Source organism: Pongo abelii, chromosome 8, assembly GCF_028885655.2.
Source record: "Pongo abelii isolate AG06213 chromosome 8, NHGRI_mPonAbe1-v2.0_pri, whole genome shotgun sequence".
Classification (NCBI taxonomy): domain Eukaryota; kingdom Metazoa; phylum Chordata; class Mammalia; order Primates; family Hominidae; genus Pongo; species Pongo abelii.
In genome coordinates, this window is record NC_071993.2 from 22,809,118 (window position 1) to 22,830,421 (window position 21,304).

At 42.8% G+C, this 21,304-nt stretch overlaps 1 protein-coding gene across 3 annotated transcripts in view; it reads right to left on the reverse strand.

Moving 5' to 3' along the window:
* PIP4K2A (phosphatidylinositol-5-phosphate 4-kinase type 2 alpha) overlaps positions 1 to 21,028 on the reverse strand; it is a 179,438-nt gene extending 158,410 nt beyond the window's left edge. Inside the window, exon 1 of one of the 3 annotated variants that reach the window (XM_024253924.3) lies at positions 20,629 to 21,028. In XM_024253924.3, the coding sequence (XP_024109692.1) occupies positions 20,629 to 20,772 (144 nt within the window). In that variant the 5' untranslated portion in view covers positions 20,773 to 21,028. Of the gene's footprint in view, positions 1 to 3,722; positions 3,751 to 20,628 lie in introns of those variants that run through there. The other 2 variants (XM_024253926.3, XM_054522052.1) reach the window with 2 other exon arrangements.
* Between the last annotated feature and the right edge of the window lie 276 nt (positions 21,029 to 21,304).

Here is a 21,304-nt window from a genome sequence, read left to right on the forward strand (position 1 = left end):
GAAAGCAAAAAGACAAAAACTAAAGATGATTTCAAGGCCATATGTTTGGGAAACAAAGAACAGAGCCAAGAGATCTGAGAGAGAAATTAGTTTTTAGGAAGTCAGATATCAACAGATCTCCACTAGTTCCCATCTGGGGAGCTTAGTCATCGACACACTACCCACAGATGACCTTAACACACACATCCAGCCTGGTGCTGAGTTGGGAGGCATAATTCTGGTCCTCGCTCTATCACTGAGCAGTTTCTTTATTTCACTGTCTCAGCTTTCTCATCTATAACATGAAGGGATTAGGAAAAAAAAAAAATCACAACTACCATCTGGTTCTGATGGTTTATGATTTTTTTAATGGAATCCAAGAAATGAAGAGAGCCTGATAAGAGGTGTTAAGTCCAGAGTCACTCTCTCCTTCATTTACACACCTCATTGAGTATGCGGAGCCCTCGGATTCAAGCAAAGGCGATTCAAAAACACATTACTGGCTGGATGCAGAGCCCGTGGACACGGCGGACTACCTTTTCATACCCCTGGGTGCCACAGGGCTGACTGCAAGGCCTTGAGCATCTGAGGATTTTGGTGTCTGCAGGATCCTAGTACCAATCCCCCGGGGAAACAAAGGGGTTACTGTACCTGAAAATCTAAGTGATGTGTATGGGGGAGGGGTAAGCAAGATAATCTACTGAGTGCAAGAAGAAACTGTCAGAATGTCTACTTACACTTAATTTTACCTTAAAAGGTAAGAAATGCAGCTTTTACCAACACTGACAGCCCTTATTTGGGTCCACAGATTAGATGTCACATGCCACTTAAATAACTCAAGATGTGGCAGTGGGCCCCTTTGTCATCTGTTCAATTTATTCATGTAGGGCTACCATCTATGCAGTATAAAAAACAAAACCTTTCAGTAATGAGGTGGGGCGTGACCCCAAAACTGTTTTGTACCATACAGAGGTGTTCCAGTTGTCTTGTGGCAAAATCATAGAAGAATTGTTTTAAGAATGATTAACACATTTTCCCTTACATGAATACAATCTGCTCCAAATCTACTGACCTACTCTGTGATCACAAGCGGCTGTCAGTAATACCGGGCAGATGTTTCTTCAATGACCTTACTTAATCAGTCCCTTCAAAGTAAAGATGAGGTTTTAAGAAGTGCAAGAAAATAACTGCTTTTTTGAAAAGAAACTCAGACTGTACAGAAAGTATTTCGAAAAGAGATGTGCTTTTGTATCTTTCGTACAAAGAACTTATAAAATACTTCTCATCTGTTTTAAAATTTTCAATAAATGTAAAAAGTTTTTTATTTTCAACCCTCTTCATCCTTAATATAAACTGGAACACATTTTATGAGAACTTAGTGCTATCCACAAAAATAGAAATTTACCAGAAAAATTTTTATCTAACTGGTGGACAGTGTGAAAATGAGAATCACCAGTTAATAAGCACAGTCAACAATGCACTTCACCCATTTGGATCAGTGTATCTTTGTAGGTAACTTTTTGAGTTATTAAAACCAAATAGCAAAATGAATATAGGACCAGACCTTCAAACTGCTTTATCATAAAATATTCACCATTTTTAAAAACAGTGATACGAACTCATCCACATAACCTTCATTTGAAAAAATAAAATCCACTACACACTAATGATAATTTTTCACGATATCAATAATTTTTAACAAAACAAGTTTTAGTTACTAATATTTACCGTCAATGCATCCTTTTAAAATTTCTGTGTATAAGACAAAATAATTCAGTAGAACACACAGGAAAACTTATAAATAAAAATTCATATATTGAGAGCACATGCTCTGATTTTTTTCACTGCTAAGATGCAATAAAAACTTGGATACCTGTAGGTAAATTAGCGGTCATCACTGCAGTTTGTCCTTGTTTTTCCCAAACTCACCAAAAGTGACAACTTTTAGAATTATTTATTATTTGTTTTTCCCAGTACAATCAACATTTCTTTTAATCAAGGGATTTCCTAGGATAGCTACACAGAGAAAAAAATCCCCTATATCAAGAGAATATTTTATCTCACAAACCAAAATGTACAAGTCATTTCTGCCTCACTGAATTCAATATACAGTCTTCCCTTGGTATCTTTGGGGGATTGGTTCCAGGACTCCCCAGGATACCACACTCCCTAGATGCTGAAGTCCCTAATACAAAACGTCGTATTTGTATAAAACCTGCACACATCCTCCCATATACTCTATATCATCTCTAGTCCATGTGTAAGTACCTGACACAATGTAATGGTCACAGTAAGTAGCTGTTATACTGTATTGGTGCTTTTATTTATATTATTTTTTATCTTTTTCCTTTAATATTTTTGACCCGTGGTTGGTTGAATCTGAAGATTCAGAAGCCTTGGATACAGAGGGCTGACTGTATACAGATTTCTTCCCACCACCCATCTCACCTTAGAACATGTCTTGGGTTTTTTCCCTAATTGTAAGAAGACTGCATGCTCAATATTTTTGTAAGAAACCTATAAAAAGGTGTAAGTAGGAAGCAAAAAATCATCTGTAATCCCTCCTCAGAGGGACATAGTATATTAAAGGCACACTGGCTATGTTCCCACTCAAAGTATCAGCCATGTGTCTAGATCAGTACAACAACCTCAGCCAACATGTGTAACAACTACAGAATATTTCAACACATGTCAACATCGTATTTTATTTAGCCCAAATATACCATCAACTTGTCTACTTTCATAAAAGAACTGTGTTTTTGTTTTTGTAGGAAACACAGGCTATAAGGGTCTCTCCTCAGCTGACATGCCCAACAGTTATTAAGTGTGTTTTTAGCTGAGCCGATTACTTTAGGACCATCCTACATGCCATCAGAATAGTCTTTTCTTCCTATAAATAACCAAATTGAAATGAATCCTTAAGTGGTCTCTTGATTTGCAGGTTCAGAAATGGGAATAAATTTGTTTTGAAATAGCCTTTGGCCACTCTGGTTAAGTGGAAAACAACTCATTTCATTCAATACATTACTCTACATGGAATCTTTTTTCAATCTTGCAGACATTTTTCACATAAGAAAAAAAGGGTAGTTTCTTAAAATAGGGCATAAAAATTTATATCCATAATTTTTAAAGTTCTTTTTCTGAAGTTAATGAAAAATTACATATAGTTTATTCATACTGAAAAGTCACCTACTTCCTAAAGCCTATTCAGAATGGTCTGTTTTTGTGTCAAACATTTAATATTTTAAAATACTAGAACAAGGAATAATTCTCTATTAGGTAATCATCCAAGTTAAATATATATTATCATCTTTTACAAAAGACCCTTAATTTTCTACTTAATTCAAGCTTTAAAAAATAAGGATCAATTAAGGTTCCATTTTAAAAGAAATATATTATCCCAGGGCTAATTTTAAAGCCTGAATTCATCTAAAATAGTCAGTAATTTAGGCCTCCTGAAAATTGGCAACTGTAGTTAGCACTGTCACAATAAAATACATCCACATAAAGTGGAAATAACAGTTTATCTAGATGGCTACAGTTTATAAGTGTGACCTTTCCTTTCTTTCTAAGAGCTCTGCTTTTTTCCTTCAATTTTCTTCAGTGTTCTCTGGAGTTCATTTCCTTCAGCTTAAAAAAAATAAAGGCTACTTTGTATGTTAAGTAAAAGAGTTAAAAATTAAATTGCACTGCTTTTGCTTTCTGAGTGTCTTATCTAAATGGAAAGAAGCCTGAGTACTCACAGTTAGATGGCAAAGCTTTGAGCTTCCACACCTGCCTTGCCAGGCTTCGGAATGTTTGTGAGGTCAGCGCAAGTGACCGGCATTATTTATACTACATAATGCTTGACAGAGTGGCTAGCGCACAGAATCAAGCTTCAAGCCAAACTATAGGACCACAGTAGAGGGAGGGTAACATCCAACATTTAAAAAGCAAGGCTGGGTGTGGTGGCTCATGCCTGAAATCCCAACACTTTGGGAGGCCAAGGCAGAAAGATCACTTGAGCCCAGGAGTTTGAGACTACCCTAGGCAACATAGCAAGACCCCCATCTCTACAAAAATTTGTTTTTAAAAATTAGCGGGGCATGGTGGCACACAACTATAGTCCCAGCTATTACACGAGCTGAGGCAGGAGAATCACTTGTACCTAAGAGTTCGAGGCTGTAGTGAGCTATGATCACACCACTGTACTCCAGCCTGGGTAACAGGGCAAAACTGCATCTCAAAAATTTTTTTAAAAAATTAAACACACACACACACACACACACACACACACACACCTTGTAATTGTGGACTCTAGCAGATGTCACATTACATTTTCTGACATGGTTCATGTAAATCGTCCATAGGTAGAGTCTAACGTTAAGCAGTCAGACTGAGAATGATGAAATACAAATTCCTGGCTAGTCTACTTACATGGGAAGAATTCTGCCTGCCATTAAATGCTATTGGATTGGGTTTAATATAAATAATGTGGGCTATGGCCAGCAGAAATTAACCAACCACAGACAGTGGACAGCGACCTGCTTCTGGGATGCAGGCACTCTCTGCCTAGAGTTCGATGAAGAAAAACTGGGAGAAGTGGGTCAGTTGAACGCAGGTCTTTTCAGAGGGCAGACTCGGGCCAGGCAGCCTATGTAGGAGCCATCCTCCAACCTCAGACCTGATACTCCCACACTGCCCATGTGTGTACATCTTTGGTCAAACTGCTGAAAATCTCTATAAAGAGATTTAAATGGGTTAAAAGCATATGGAAAAAAAGGATATCTTTTTATTGCAATCTTTGCTGTTCAATTTAGAACCCTGAAGGCAGAAGATGTGGGAAAGCGGCTCTTAGCCACACTGCTAGGGTTATAATCTGGTATAACCCTTTTTGAAAGCAACTTGGCAACATGTACCAAGAGCCTTAAAATATTCATACCCTTTGACCAAGTAAATTCCCCAAAAAGAGAATCTGTTCTAAGGAAATCATCCCAAATAAGAAAGAGTTTCATACAGGGAGATGCTGACAGCAACATTACTTGTGGTGGCAAAATACTGGCACCAATGTTTGGACAATTAAACTTCATTAAACTATTTAGGTTGGTGCAAAAGTAATAGCAGTTTTTGCCACTGAAAGTAATGGCAAGAACCACAATTACTTTTGCACCAACCTAATTATTAAGCAGTGATCAAAAATTTAAAATAATTGTGAAGAATACATAGTAAGATAGACAGAATAGTCTCAATGAGATTTTTTAAAAAAGATATTGGAAAGAAACACATTAAAACATTAACACTGGTTGCTTGATAGAATGGTTACGGTAATTTTTTATATTTGTGTGTGTTTTTCAAGTTTTTCAGAAAATATGCTATATATCTGTACTTATTAGAACTTAAATTTCACTGAAACCATATTTCTAGTTCACCTAAATAAGCATAAGAAGAAAGAAGCTTTATCTAACACATAATAAAAATATTCACTATTGGCTATTTCCTGGCTCAAATATTCATTGGCATGTGTTAAATCGGTAAGTATCTGATGCCAGAACTCCAAGAGAAAGTGAATTAGACAAAAAGATTAGCTTCTCCTAACCTATTTTTTTTAATGTCCCTAAAATTTGCTCCTGTCCTCCTACTTTGGTGCAATGTGCCAAAAAGCAAGTGCCTTATGGATTTATCATAATTTCAGAAACAATATCTGTTTCTCAACAGTTCTTCTGATGCCAAAGCATTTAACTTTCCATCTGGGTGCAGGCAGAACCTAATTTATGAATGGGTTGTGTTCCAAACATTCATTTGTAAGTTGGCCCTTTGATTCTACAGGAAATGTACTCCAAGGCCTAATGTAGTAAAAGCCTGTGGACTTGGTCTAAGAGAGACAGGGGACAGCTGAGAAGAAAACTTCTGTTCCTGTTCCTGAGCACAGAAGCAAGCTAGGGCCATTGCTGGAAAAGGCAGCTGCTGAGTAGCACAGGGAGACAACCGAACACACTAGATACCTGGGAATGTGTGAAACTTGGGAGGGACACATGGTCAGGCCAGAGAAGGATTAGTAAGAATACTCAAAGAGCAGACAAAGAAACTAATGTTCTGCTTGTTTAGAGCAGTATCTTCAAACCTTTCAGGCTATGGTCCACTTAGACAACACAGCTTCTACCACATCTATACCTGGTTATCCTTGGAAACAAAAAAACCAACGATTACATCTTTCTTTGGGAAACTTGCAGCCTGGGCATATAGTTGTTCAAAATACATTGTAAATACAAACGCTTTTATTGTAATGCAATATATGTATTTCTGAAAAATTTCTAAGTTCTACATAGACACTAAAATCCAGATTTTAGGCAGACCACTCAAAAACTATGAAACTCTATCACCAGAATGCTTAAAAATAAAAATCCTAAAAATAGAAAAATAAACAGTATTTTAGTGTAATTTCGAATAGATATATAATGGACTTTAGAAATACAAAGGTGAGGATCACTTGATGGAAGGAATATAAGGAGTAACCAAGCTTCTAAGTTACACAGACTAGGAGAAAATGTCCAAAGATTGGAGAGAACCCTGAAATGAGTACTACCGAGATAGAGCAGAAGGCTGCTGGAGTCAGAAGGAAGAAAACGGATACAAGAGCAAGGTATGCAGTCCTGTTTCCCAATTTGGCTTGCTGCCTTGAGCTGTATTAGTGTACTCTGCACCTAGCTGCTGATACTTGGAGGCAGTGGTGTACTCAAGGAAAACTGCATATGGACCAATTCATACATCCTATGCCACATTCCCGATACACCGAACTCATACAAGTGAATCTGCATTATAGAAGCATGTATGTAGCAGCAGCAAAGACTGCACAACGGTGCATTTTCTAAAGCAGATTCAAATCTATAAGGGGACTTTATAAACCCCACTTTCTTTTCTTCTGTCCAGACTGAACACCACCTGAAAGCTCCTCCAAAGACACCAGTGATCGGGAACGTGACATGAGAAATTTTGGATGCATGACCCGAGAAAAGCAAGGCAAAGCAGGGCAGCTGCTAGCACACAGGCACCTCTGTGCACATCAGAAAATGAGCCTCCTATGTGCGGACAACTCACAAAAAGGGTGCCTGTCTCCCGCTAATGCAGCCCCTTGCTATGGTGTGCAGGTGGCAATACTGACATCAGCCCCCACCTGCCCCTACCACCTGGAGCCTTTGTGCAGGTCATGTGGAATGCTACAGAGGTCATTCTCGGGTTGACTAATACCTAACACCTTCCTCAAAGTCCACGTTGAAAAAACAAAAGCAAGGCTTATTTATTACAACTACAAATAAACTAAGCTCTGAATGTTAGGGTATCTAGCAACTTGCAAATATGTTTCTAAGCCTAAATGACCAAGCCTGGAGAAACACAAACAAAAGTAATTTAAATAAGAACATGTCCATAAGAATGGAAATGGATAAAACCATAAAATCAGAAGGAGGGAAGTATAGAAGCACCTGAAGAAGGGTTTGGCAGTTCCCTGGAAATGCCACATACCCTTTATGCTTTTGTATGCATTATTCTGCCTGTAAGGTGTTTTCTCCAGCTTTTCCATCCACCACGCTAATTCAATTCTTGAAGAATTTCAAGAGCCTACCACTAACTCTCCCAGGGCAGTTTATTAATCCTCTGCTGTCTCACAGTATCTGTGTGTACAATCCCAGTTGCGGCAAGCGGGGCAGGGGTATCCCGCCAGAAGCTAACAGCCCCCAAATAACAATAATGTAATGGAGAGTGTGAATGGTAAGAAACTGACCTAGGTGAGTCACTGTCAATTCCTTCCTGTTACCTAACAGTCACCAAATCCAGCTGATTCTACCTGTAATCTCTCTAAGCACATCCTTTGTCTGCTTGTTTACAGCAGTATCTTCAAACCTTTTAGGCTATGGGCCACTTAGACAACACAGCTTCTACCACATCTATACCTGGTTATCCAACAATGTCTGTACCCCTGCCCAAGCTCAGGTTCCCATCACCTCTGGAAGACAGCAATGGCATCCTTCCTTCTTGCAGTCCCACCTCCTGTCGCACTGACTCCCCTCAGGGATCCATCCCTGGAAGGCTGCAGAAGTGCCACCATTCTTTGGCTTCTCACTGTCTCACTTACTGTTGGAGTCCCTCTTTTGAAACTTTGAGGTTGATTTGCATTTCTGCTGACAGGGTTATTCAGGTCAGCTCTGCACTGAAAATAAGTAAGCGTCCTGAATAAAATATGTTCTTAAACATCTTCTTGAAGGCATCAAAGAGTTGGAAGAGGGAGGAGAGAAGTCGGCCTGCCAAGATCTTAGTGAAAACTGGAAGCAGGAAGAGTAAGTTAGTCATGGAAGCCACTTTGGCTCTAAGGGCTTTGATGGTCTCATGGGTTGACAGGAACAGAAGACAAAGCCTAGGACCCACCCAAGTTGTGAAGTCTAATAGGAAACCTTTTCTCCATAAGGCTACAATGGGTCTACCAAAAATAAAACCATACCACCCCAGGGACTGCAGCCCAATTTTATATCACCATGAGGTCCAAAAAATTCCAAGCTGTGAATTTAGTTTCAAATGGTCTTGGTCTCTAGTACCCATAGCCATGTGGCAAAAACAAACAATTCTCTCTGGAAGGATACATCTTTATCCTAAGACTTGAAGAATGCTCCCTGAATAACTATCCAAGGGAAGTGAGCAGCTCAGAGCCAAAATGAACCAAACATAAATGGCAACAAGGCACCATGAAGAAGAACCAGCAGAAACAATACACAATAGAAAAAGACCCACAAAGGACAGAGATATTGACATTATCACTATTCTTACAATGTTTATGCAATCTTAAATTTAACTCATGGTACACTTCTGAATACTACAATTTTTGGAGGCGTGTCTGAAGCCATTAAAAGAACAAGTCAGTAATAACACTGCAGCACACTCTTCTACATAATATCTCAGATTACTTAGAAATGCATTCATAGTCTTCACACAGTTCACTTGGCAGCCCTTCAACATCTGACACTGTCTGAAAGAAGCTGTTTACTTTCCGAACCTTTTCTGTCGTGTTCACAAGACACAGTTCTTGCATGCTGCTGTAAACATAACCTCTTTCTTTGGCACTGGCTTGCAGTTACCCCATACCTCTTATCACCAATTTGCAGCAAGTTTTTCCCCACTCTCTAATGCATTGCACAACCCGCTCAGCAAAATGCTCTAAAATGTTCTATGCTTGATTATAACAAAAGTAAACTTTACATGTTTATGAAAATTGAATATGGGAGGCCTCATGGTATTCCACCTGAGAACTAATGGCCTACGGTTTAGAATCCCAGCCCCACTCATTCGTTCAACAATACGTACTGAGCACCTACTATCTAAATACACTGTTCTAGATGCAGGGATACACCTAGTAAATAGGAAAAAGTCTCAGTTGCTATGAAACTTACTGTTCTAGTTGAGGGAGATAAGCAATAAAAATGTACACAACTCAGTTTCAAACAGTGTTAAGTGTCACAGAGAAAATAACAGTATGACAGTGGAGGGGCTCCCTTAGCTTAGGAGGTCAGAGAGGCCATCTGAGGAGGCAACCCCTTAGCTAGGAGACTAAAATAACTAATAGGAGCCAACCATCCAAAGATCTGAGGGCAGGCTGGGCATGGTGGTTCATGCCTGTAATCCCAACACCTAGGGAGGCTGAGGCAGGAGGATTACTTGAGGCCAGGAGTTGAAGACCAGCCTGGGCAACACAGTGAGACTCCCCATCTCTTACAAAAATTAAAAAAATTATCCAGGCATGGTGGTGCACACCTGTAGTCCCAGCTACATAGGAGGCTGAGGCAGGAGGATCGCTTGAGCCCAGGAGTTCAAGGCTGCAGTGAGCTATGACCGTGCCACTGCACTCCAGCCCGGGTAACAGAGCGAGACCTTGTCTCAAAAAAAAATAAATAAAATAAATAAAAGAGGGAAAAACATTCCTGACAAAGAGAAAAATAAAGACTGAAGAACTGTGGCTGCTCTGAGCTTGCCTTTAGGAACAGAAAAAGCGCAGGGTGGCTGGAACATAGGAATCATGAAGAGGGTGTTATGGGATGAGGGCAAGGAGGAAAGTGGGGCCCAGGCCAGTAAGATCCTGCAGGTCAGAAAAGGTTTGGATTTTATTCTAAATGCAATGTAAGCCTTTGGAAGGTTTAACTGAGGACATGACATGAAATCATCTACAGTTAAGCAAGATTCCTCTGCCACTGCTGCAGAGAAGGCGGACTGAAACAGGGCAAAACTGAACACCAGGAGACCAAACAGGAGGCTACCACAGTGTTCCTGAGAAAGAAGATTCAAATAGAAAGAAGCATGTGGATTCCGGACTCAAAAATTGGATGTGGAGAAGGAGTAGGGAGAAAAAGCATAATCAAGGTTGGTCCCTACGTTTAAGCTTGAGCACCTGGGTCTATGGTGGTCCATTTTCTGAGACCGGTAGAAGCCAGTTTTAAGTTATGACAGGGGATGGGGCAGAGTGCACGGAGGAAATCAAGAGGCCTGCTTGGGACATCTGAGATGTCTATTAGGTATTCATGTGAAGATACCTGGTAAGAAACTGCATATAGAGCCCAAGAGGAAAGTTAGAGCTGAAGTTAAAAATTTCTCAATCATCACTGTAAAATGGTATAAAAAGCCAAGAGACTAAATGAAATCATGTAGGTAAAGTAAATGTAATTGTAGGTGATCCTGGACACAGGCCTGGGGCATTCCAACATTTCCAGACTGAGCAAAAGACGAGGAGCCTGCGCCTAAGGAGTGGCTAGTGAAGCAGAAGGAAAACAAGAGACAAAAAAAAAAGGAGCCCCCTGCATTTGAAAACGTGAGCACTGCCAGTGATGCTGACTTGAGCAGTTTCCTAGGTGTGCTGGAGGTGAAAGCTAGATTGGGGTAAGTTAAGGAGATCATGGCAGGTAAGTTGAGGGTTGCGGGGTACGGTGTCTCTATAGAAATAGGAGACCTCAGCTTTAGACAAGGCCTTTCACTCCTGCTATGAAAAGGAACAGGGCAGGTGTGGTAGCTCACATGTGTAATCCCAGCACTTAGGGAGTCTGAAGCAGGACTGCTTGAGACCAGGAGTTTGAGGCAGCAGTGAGCCGTGATCGCACCATGCACTCCAGCCCAGGCCAGAAAGCAAGACATCTTAAAAAAAAAGGAACAGAAAACACGAGAAGACACTAAAATGAGAGACTAAGGGTGAAGGAGAGCTTCTGCTGTTACTGTAGTTTATTTTGCTTTCAAGACGGGAGGCCCCGGAATGGTGAGCCATGCCAGTGGAAGATACTGCAATGGTGGGAATCATCTATATCTGCACTGTTCAATCCAGTAACCACTAACCACATGTGGCTAGTGAGCACTTGATATGAGAACCTGAATTTTAAGTTTTATTAGCTGAAATTTAAGTTGCCATATGTAGCTAGCAGCTACAAAACCAGGCAGGGCAGCCCCTCCAGCATGTCTGCAGACTGACGGACCCAGCTGTCCAAAATTTAGATGGGATGGTGGGAAGAGCGGAAGCTGACGGCTTCTATTTGTTCAATGCTTTCTAAATGAAGTTATATGCTGAGGGGAGGATGGGGTGGGGGGAGTGGGGGACAGGACACTAGGTGAAGTTCAAGGAGAGGTGAAAAGGAAGAAATGACTTCACAGAGTAGAGAACATATTAAAAGAGGCAGTAACACTTCCGGGTCGAGTGTCATTTGAGATTTGTGGCAAATTTTAAAGTAATCCTGGTCAGAACTGCTGGCTTTTCTCTGGCAAACATCAACCACTTGGCCCTTCAAAGGTGTCCTCAAACTACTCTTTCAAACATCTCCTGACATTCCCTTCATGTTCCTCTGTGGTTTTCAATTTTCTTGGCTGCAGGATCTTTTTTACCCCCTTTACATATTATATTCAGTACCCCAGTTAAAAAAAAAAAAAAAAAAAAAAGGAGAGAGAGATGACAATGAGGACAAAAACAAGGCTGTTCTGGAGGAAACTGAGGTAGGACTAAATTCCCCTACCAGCTCGGCCCCCTCCCACCAGCCCCTGAGGCACATCTAAGGAACCTCACGGCTTGAAACGAAAGATTTACCCTGATGGGTGTTTCTCAGACTCAAATATGCTGATGATCACCATGTCTTGTTAAAATGTACATTCTGCTCCAGCAGGTCTGCAGAGGCCCAAGCTCTGCATTTCTAACATGTTACTGGGTACTGCCACTGTGGCCACACCCAAAGCCAACTACTCACATTCTCCGCTCTGCTTGGTTTGGCCAGCTGTCGGACACCCGGCTGCATGTGCCTTTCCCCATTGTATTAGTCTGTTCTGATGCTGCTATGAAGAAATACCCAAGACTGGGTAATTTATAAAGGTAAGAGGTTTAACTGACTCAGTTCTGCAGGGCTGGGGAGACCTCAAGAAACTTACGATCATGGCAGAAGGGGAAGCAAACACATCCTTCTTCACATGGCAGCAGCAAGCAGAAGAATGAGCACCCAGCAAAAGGAGAAGCTCCTTATTTAAAATCATCAGGTTTCGTGAGAACTAACTCACTGTCATGAGAATACGATGGGGAAAACCGCCCCCATGATTCAATTATCTCCAGCGGATCCACCCACAACACCTGGGGATTATGGGTACAATTCAAGATTAGATTTGAGTGGGGACACAGCTGAACCATGTCACCCATCTTCTGCAGCTGGGAGATTCTATTTAATCCTCAAGGTCCTCCTCATTGTTACCTCCTCTCAAGGATTCTCCAAGTCCCCCAGGCAGAAGTAATCATGCTCCAGTCCTGGTTAGCACCTTGGCCGATCTCCTACCACTATATCCCCCTCTTGCTGTGCTCCAGCCATGCCAGCTTTCCTGCAGTTGCCATGACAGGCCAAGCAAACACCAGCCTCAGGGTCTTTGCACCAGCTGACCCCTCTGCCTAAAATGCTCTTCTCCCAAATTGCCTCATGTCTAAGCCCTTCGCCGACGTCATGCCTTTGCTCAATGTTCTGCACAGTCTATTTAATACCCTCCACCCCTAGCATTCTGGACACTGTAGTTATTTACACATATATTTATTTTACGTCTGTGTCTCCTGTAGTTATGCACAATTTGAGAGCAAGGTCCACAATATATTCATTTTGCATCTGAAGTATCTTGCAGTGTCTCCATATTTAAAGACAAGGTGAAATATCAAGTCAATAGCTGACATAACTTGCAACTAATGGATGTGAATTAGATTTCTGACACTTCAAAGAACCTAATCGCTAGCGGAAGTGTGAAAAATACAAGAAAGAACATAACAAAATAGATACAGAAAGTAAATCAAGGGCACAAGGGTAATTCTAAAATGATAATTCATAACTCAAAAACACACAAGGATGCCAAGTACAACGGTGATGTTCTACTACAAAACAGGATAAAGTAACCATTGATTTAGCATACAATCTGATAATTTGCTACCTCTTAGCATTTAAGATATTAAAAAAAAATAGGATAGGCATGGTGGCTCAAGCCTCTATTTCCAGCACTTTGGGAGGCCGAGGTGAGAGGATTGCTTGAGGTCAGAAGTTTGAGACCAGCCTGGCCAATATAGCAAGACCCTGTCTCTATTTTAAAGAATAGTAATAATGACAGCTAGCATATTAAGAACTTACCATGTGCCAGCAACTATTTAGGCATCTTACAAGTATGAACTGATTTAATCCACATAACGAACTTCCAAAGTAGGTACTATTATTACCTCCTTTTATAAACAAGGAACTGAGAGGCAAAATAACTTGTTCAAGGTCACAGAGCCAACCGAACACGGACTCCAGAGCTCTTAATCACTGTGCCCAGGTAGCTGAAAAACTATAAAGATTTAGAATTGCGAGGCTTAGCTTTAGGCAAGTTACTGTTTTAAAACTCCCTACAACATTTTTCTTAAATAAATTATGTACTGGTTCTCTCCCTACATGCTCTGAACATTAACAATGATTTTCTTTCTATAAAGGGAAAAACCATTTTTCAAGTAGTTTTCTCTCATGTTAACAGCTAATACTCTGTCCATCCAAGAACAGCTCTCAAGACTAAGAAAATAAAAGAACTCAAAGAAATGAATGACTCCTGAGCTTGGGCCAGGCAGCACGGCTCAGTGGTTAAGGGTACAGCTGTGAATCCCAAGTACTAGGCACTGTGACCCAGGCGGGTAATCAATTCAGCCTATGCGTGCTCCCCCCCAAGAATTCTTCCTGGCTGCTGCGTGCTCTCCCCACTTTCTCACCCCACACTATCCCCATCTTATTCTTGCAAGGGTTCTTGATGGGGTTCCATGAACTCCCAAGTGGTCCATGGATAGAATTAGAGGGATCCTTGAACTTGCTAGGACATATCCTCTGTATTTTCATTTATTCCTTTAAAAGCCTCATTCTGAGGAGTCTATGGCCTTCACTGGACTGCCATAGGAGTCCCTAGTACAAAAAAGAAAAGAAATGAGGATAAAGGCAGACACAGGGAAATAAGCTAGGGGGTTTTAATATCAGTCTAGGAAAGAGGGAAACAAATCTGGTTAGGAATGACAGAAGTGAGAATGGAAACGAAGAGACGGATTCAAGGAAACTCCCCAGGTATTCCTAACAAAATGCATCCTTCACCTTCCTTCTACTTACCTTCCAAAAAAGAGGAATTGCCTCTACTTCCACTCATTCACTCCTTAAGTCTTTAAGCTTTCACACCCAGCCCCAATCAACCACTTTAGCACAAGCACAGCCATGACTTTCAAGCACTTGGGAACATCTAATTCTGCCGACCTGTTTTCTCCTCCTGTTTCTTCTTCCTCTGTCCTTCCCTCAAAGCCAAGTGTCGCCAGTGTCCCTGCTCCTCCAGTGGAGATCTGACTTACCGATTCTGTACGGGCAGGTCTCAATGGTCTATTCCAGCCCTAGTGGCTCCCGAGCTCCAATCACACCTTTCCAGCATCCTGCATGGTACTGTAACTGCAGGATCCACCCACCACCACCAACTGCAATTCTACATTCTTGAATCTAAATTGCTTGTGTCCCTTTCCAACCTACAATTTCTTCTCCCAAATTTTCTAATCTATCATGGGGCCACCATTCTTCTAAGGGCTCATCACATACAGTTGGGGCTGGGGGAGGAATCCTTAGTGGTAAAGTTCTTCCTTCTACTGCTATGTAGCCTGTGGACCTGCAGCATCAGTACCACCCGAGAGTATGATAAATGCACAGTCTCAGGCAGCACCCCCACCAGATGTGCTGAATTAGACACTGCATTTTAATTTGTATTGTTTCACATTTAGTGGGAGCCTCCATCTGTCACCCAAGCTAGAGTGCACTGTACAACCATGGCTCCCTGCAGCCTGGACCTCCTGGACTCAGATGATCCTCCCACCTCAGCCTCCTGAGTAGTTCAGGCTACAGGTGTGTGCCGCCATAACCATCTATGTTTTTACATTTTTTGTAGGGACAGGGTCTTGCTATGCTGCCCAGGCTGGTCTCAAAATCTTGGCCTCAAGCGATACTCCTGCCTCAGCCTCCCAATGCATGGTTAGGATTACATGCATGAGCCACCTGCCCAGCAGCAGAGCCTAATTTAGCAGACTTTTTTTTTTAAAAAGTCCCCAAGTGATTGATAAACACCTTAGATTTTGAGAAACAGGGATCTGGTTCTTTTAATATATCACCATCCAAACTGCATTTGAACTTTATTACTTTTAGGCATCATTTACTGAGTCCTTATGATGTGCTAATTACAGTGCTAGGCCTTAAATACACTATCTCATTTGACCCTCAACCCTGGGAAGTCATATCATTATCTCCATTTTAACAATGTGAAAACTGAGGCTCAAGTGACTAAATCACCTGCTCAAAGAGCCCATCAGTTCCAAAGTTAGCATTTGAACCTCATCTGTCCAACCACAAACCTTTTTTGCCAAATTGCACCAATTCCCTTCAATTCCAAAATTTGTATTTCGAAGGCTATGCTGGCAGAATTAATTGCTCTGGTTGACTGTATTTTCTAATCAACTTAAGGCAGATTTTGGTGGTTTACTATAATTCTTGCCGGCAACCTTTCTAAAGGCACAGCAGATCAGGATACCCTGGAAATAGAAATCACTGACCTGACATGGGGCATCATTCTCAGTACTGAAGTTTAGTAACTGTAAGTACTAAGTAACACTAAGTACTAAGTATAAATACTTAGAGTTCACTCTAAGTATAAATACTTAAAGTTCACTCTAAAGTATCTGACAAATGGAGAGGTAAATGTATTCTGTTCTCTGGTTATAATCCCAAGTTTTAAGGAGTATAAAATGACTTCCTTAATAAACTTTCTGTATGTCTGCTTGGTGTGTTTCTTTCCTCTGAAGATTAAAAAGAACAAAAAAATAGTTTGAGGAGACCAGTTCTTGAATGAATGGTAGCCAGGTTCCACTCAATAATTTCATCTAATGTCTAATTTTAATTTTAATGTAATTGCCTTATTATGTCCTATTCAGTCAAAAGTCATTTCACAGTCACTCACATCACTTTAAAACTTAGTTTCCTTATCTTCTTTCAGTGCCCAAATAAAAACCCATGAACCAAAAAAAAAAAAAAAAATTATGATGCATCCAATACGGTCTTTATCTATTCCAAAAACCAGAGCCTGTGGAGAATATAATCAAAGCTACTGATGCTCCACCAAGGGCGCCATGAATTCTCCAATCCACACACAACACAGCACACGGTGCTCATCAGGCTGGCCCTCACAGATTCCCATGGTAAAGACCCACGGATGTCCAGAACCATCCAGCTCTATTACTAGGACAGAGACCTGCCTGACACTGCCTGGCAGGCCCTTTCGCCTCTCTGGGGACTGTTCTTTCCCCAACGTCAACAGGCAAGCGCTGCCATGTTTTTATAACTGCTTAGTCCAAGTGACGGCCACAAATGACCAAGGCCAGACCAATCCCAAGTGGAATCCTTCCACGGTATTTTTATAACTGAATTAGAGACAGGAAACCCTTTTGGGGGAGCAGAAATGACAAAATATGAAATACAGGAACCGTTCATTCCCTGCTCTGTGAAGGAACCAGCCAGCTATGAAGGAGAACTGAGCCAAAGGGTACAGAAAAGTCCCAAGCACTCACACAGCCACACACTCAAGCACCCAGCTCTTCACATGGTTCCATTACCAGCCTTTCCTTCTACTGATAGGCCCCCCCAAACCCCTAAATACCTGACATTTTTGCCAAAGCTCATTTGAACTTCTACAGCTTTAAACCAAAAGCCTCTAACATCAATACTTAGCTACTTCTAAATGCTACATGTTTTAAACAAGTTTTATGTGCTTTAAGATTTTTCTATACAGATAATGTTTTCCTTTGGATATTTAAATAGGTTTTAAAATACTAATTTCTAAAAGGCTCACATTTCACTGTGGGTAAAAATCTTTTAGAGTATCTATTTAAAACAAGTCTTGGCTCATATCATTCAACATCCTCTCCACACTATTAAAATATCATCTTAAGACGCTTACTGTTTGATCATTTTTAGTTTAATTCTAAATGTAACAAGACAAAACTGCCTTAAGTCTTTTCCTTTATGTATTCAGTTATATTCTCTGCTTAAAATACTTAAAAATTGGCACTGATCCATTCACTGATGGGTATTTTAAGTTAGAAAGCAGTAACATATCAAATTAACCACACAATGGCAGGCTTACTCCCGACTATGACCATTACCCAAATCAAGATTTTCATTACCACCTCAATGGACTTGAACATTTCACCTTAATTGCAAGTTGTTATGTTTCAGTCAAATCGACTTTGGCTTAATAGACTGCAATGCAGTTCAGCTACATTCAATATAACAAACTCTTAGTTCACAGTCTCTTAAAATCACCATAGATTTCCTTCCCCTCTAGTCAAGGTCTTGAAAATTCCCTGAATGTTGCTGCATTTGGAAGGTTATAATAGTAAGACAACTTTTATATATAGTATTCTACAAATCCTAGTATAACACTGTGCACCTAGTAGACTGAAAAAAAAAAATCTTGAGTTAGACTTGGAAATCATCCAAACCACCTCAGTTCACAGGTGCAAACACTGATGCCAAAACCTGACCTTAACATGCCCAAGGTCAACAGTTAGAATTTAAGAAAAACTTAAAGCACAGATATAATGAGCGTTTTACCACAGTATGTGGAAGATGCTCATATACACCATGTTTGTTTGTTCTTAAGACTGCTGACATATTTATTCTCACATTATACTATAAACTTTGGTGCACAGAAGGTCATATAAAACATTTATCTAATATCAGACATTGCCACCTAAAATGAAATCAAACCAGAAATACATGGCATCTAAGTGTTTAGATTTCATGTTTATATTACACCTCCATTCTTTCTTCAAAAATAATATAGTAAAAAAAATAGACATTTTGAAAAAGAAGGCTGTGAAACAGACCTTTCTTATGTCAACTCAGAGCCCTCAAAATAAAGACATTTGGACAAAAATATTAGAGGTGTTTTAGCAATTCTTCCCATAGTAGCTGACACTGTATGTGCCCAATATAGATCTGTTGAATGAGTAACATGCTTACATTTATATGAAATGGAAACTTCACTCCTCTGGTTGTGGATACTTAGAATTGCCAACTTCTCTTGAGAGCAAAAGAAAATAACACCAAATGTACTATTTACAAGTCATACACTATGGAACACTTAAGTAGTTTCAAAATATTTCCAATTAGCAAGAAACTCTAAAACAAATGTAGCAATTCATAAATATAAGGTAGCAACGTAAGTGGTTACAGTAAAACATACACAATTACAAGATTTTTTAAGGCAAACTGGAATTCAGACGAGTTCCCAGAAAGCACACTCTTTTTCGGCAGCATATTGTTGACACTACCTTACTAAATTAAACCCCGAGACAGAAACACTCTCCTGACCAAAACACCAGAACTCCAAAGGAGATAAAAGCACCATAAATGAGTAAGCACTACGGTATTCATCCTTTTTTTAAATTGTAAGTTTCTATTCTAGTAATAAGGGACCCAACAACTACTAACATAAATAATAAAAGAGCTTAACAAAATTATACATAACTCTACATTGTAAACTTATTACTTAGGAAAAATTGCATTTCATTTTCCGTAATAAAACTTGAGAGAGGAGTTTTTGGTGCAGTAATGCATGCTCTTGTAACAACTTACATTCTCAAATAGCTAAAGAAGTTGTCAGGAAGTTAAAATGAACTTCAGTGAATCAGTCATTAAGCTGGATAAAAATAATCATTTCTCAACTTTTTCAAAAACACTCACTCCATGCAAACACGATCGATCCTGATACTGTTTCGCCCTTCCCCCTGCTCAGCTTGGGGAAGAAAAATACAAAAACGATGCTTTTAGGCATTTTAAACAACTTCACTACATTGAGAGAGAGTGTGTGTGTGTGTGTTTTCCAAAAAACCAGCATGGTTTTCTGTCATTTCCATTACGCTGAAAAGGACATACAGACATCCATCGAAATCAAAAGCAGGGAAAGAGGACTTACACTTTTCCCCAGATGCTAAGTGACTGCAGTGGCTAAGGTCATGGTCAAAATTCACAGCTCGTTTAAACTTTCCTGGCTGAGCCAACAGCTCCGATCATGCTTCCTGATCCTATCTAAGTGGATTAAAACTGCAGGAGTTTCTCGCTGTCAGATCAGCAGGAGGCTATTTCAGACCCTCGAACCGCAGTCCGCATAGCCCGCAGCGGCGCATCCTCCAACCCCCGACTGTGCGTGACGCTAACCTTTCCACGCGTTCTTCTCCAGCCTTTCTCACACCCCCCACATCGGGTGCGACCAACTCGGGACCCCCTCTGCCCGCGCCCGCCGGGACCCCCGCCTGCTGTCCCGGTCCCGGCCGCCCTTCCGCAGTCGGTGACTTCTGCCTGACTCCCCAAAGTGGGGGGAGGCGACGAAGGAAGACTCCCCACCAAGGGCTCTCCGGCCCGCACAGCGGCAGGGCGATGCGGGAGAAGCGCAGGGATGCCGCCCGACGCCAGAGCCATATTTACATCGGCTGCTGCTTTGCCAAAAAGCCGACCTGTGCCCAGTAATATTGCCTTTAAAGGAAAAAGAAAGGACCTAAGCACTAAAGCTGCTGCCCCAAATCTGCTCGCGCTCCGGTATCCTCACCCCAGTGCCCCAGTGGGAGGCTCGCACGCGCCCAGCCCAGGACAGGTACACCTGCCCGCAAGCGGAAGACGCGGGCGCCGCGCGGCCCCCACACCCGGCAGCGGTCGCCGGGACCCAGCCCCCAGCAGCTCCCGCTGGGGCTGACAGCCGAGGCGCCGTGCCCCGCACAAACTTCCTACCTCCCAGGCTGCGGGGACCGACCCGCGGGCGGGCGGACGGGGGGCGGCACTGGCACCCACCGTGAGACTCACATGCACAAGGGACCCCCGACCCGCACCCGGCCATAGATCTAAAGGGGACGCAAGCGGTGGTGCCTGGGCGGCCCGGAGGGCTGGGGGCACGCGCCGCGGGGCTGGGGACTTCGAGGCGGGCGAGCAGCCGGAGGGCCAGGGCTGGCTCCGGCTCCCCGCCCCGCAGCAGCTGCAGCCGGAGGAGGAGGGGAACGAGGAGGAAGAGGAGGAGGAGAAAGGGGACCGCGCGCCGCAGCCGAGCCCTTACCGAGTGGTTTACCCCCCACATCAGGACGCTGAGCAGCGGGTCGCTGGCCCGAAACAGCTTCACTTTCTGCGCTACGAAGTGCTTCTTCTTGGTCTTGGTCTTGCTCGCCAGGACTGAGGACCCTAGGTTGCCGGGGGTCGCCATGGCCGCCTCCTATGTCCCCTCCACCGCCGCGCTCCCGAGGCCGGGGACCCGCCCTCTCTACACCCCGGCCCGGGGAGGCAGCCGCATCCCCCCGGCGGCGGCCCCGGCGCGCCGCGCTCCGCTCCGCCCGCCGCCGCCGCCGGCGCGCTCGGCCCCGCTCGGCTCGCTCCGCCCGCTCGGCCCGGCAGACTGCGCTCGGCTCGCGCCCCGGCCCGTATCCTGCGCCCGCCGCGGCTCCGCGCTCAGCCCGCGGCTGGACCCGGCGCGCGGCGAGCGGCTTCCGCGTTGGGCGCCGGCGTCATGACGCAGGGGGCGGGCGGGCAGGCGGGAGGCGGCTGCGGCGCCGCGGGCGGGGCACTGGGTGCGGGGCGCGGGGCGCGGCAGCCGGACCGTTAGGCTGCGCCTTCCCGCCCCGGCCCCGCTGCAGCCGGGCCGCCTCCTGTGCGCGGGCGATCTCCGCGCGTTCGCTCCCTGCCCGCGGAGGAGGCCGTGGGTTGCGAGCGGGGAGCCTGGGGACCCCGGTCAGGCGTCC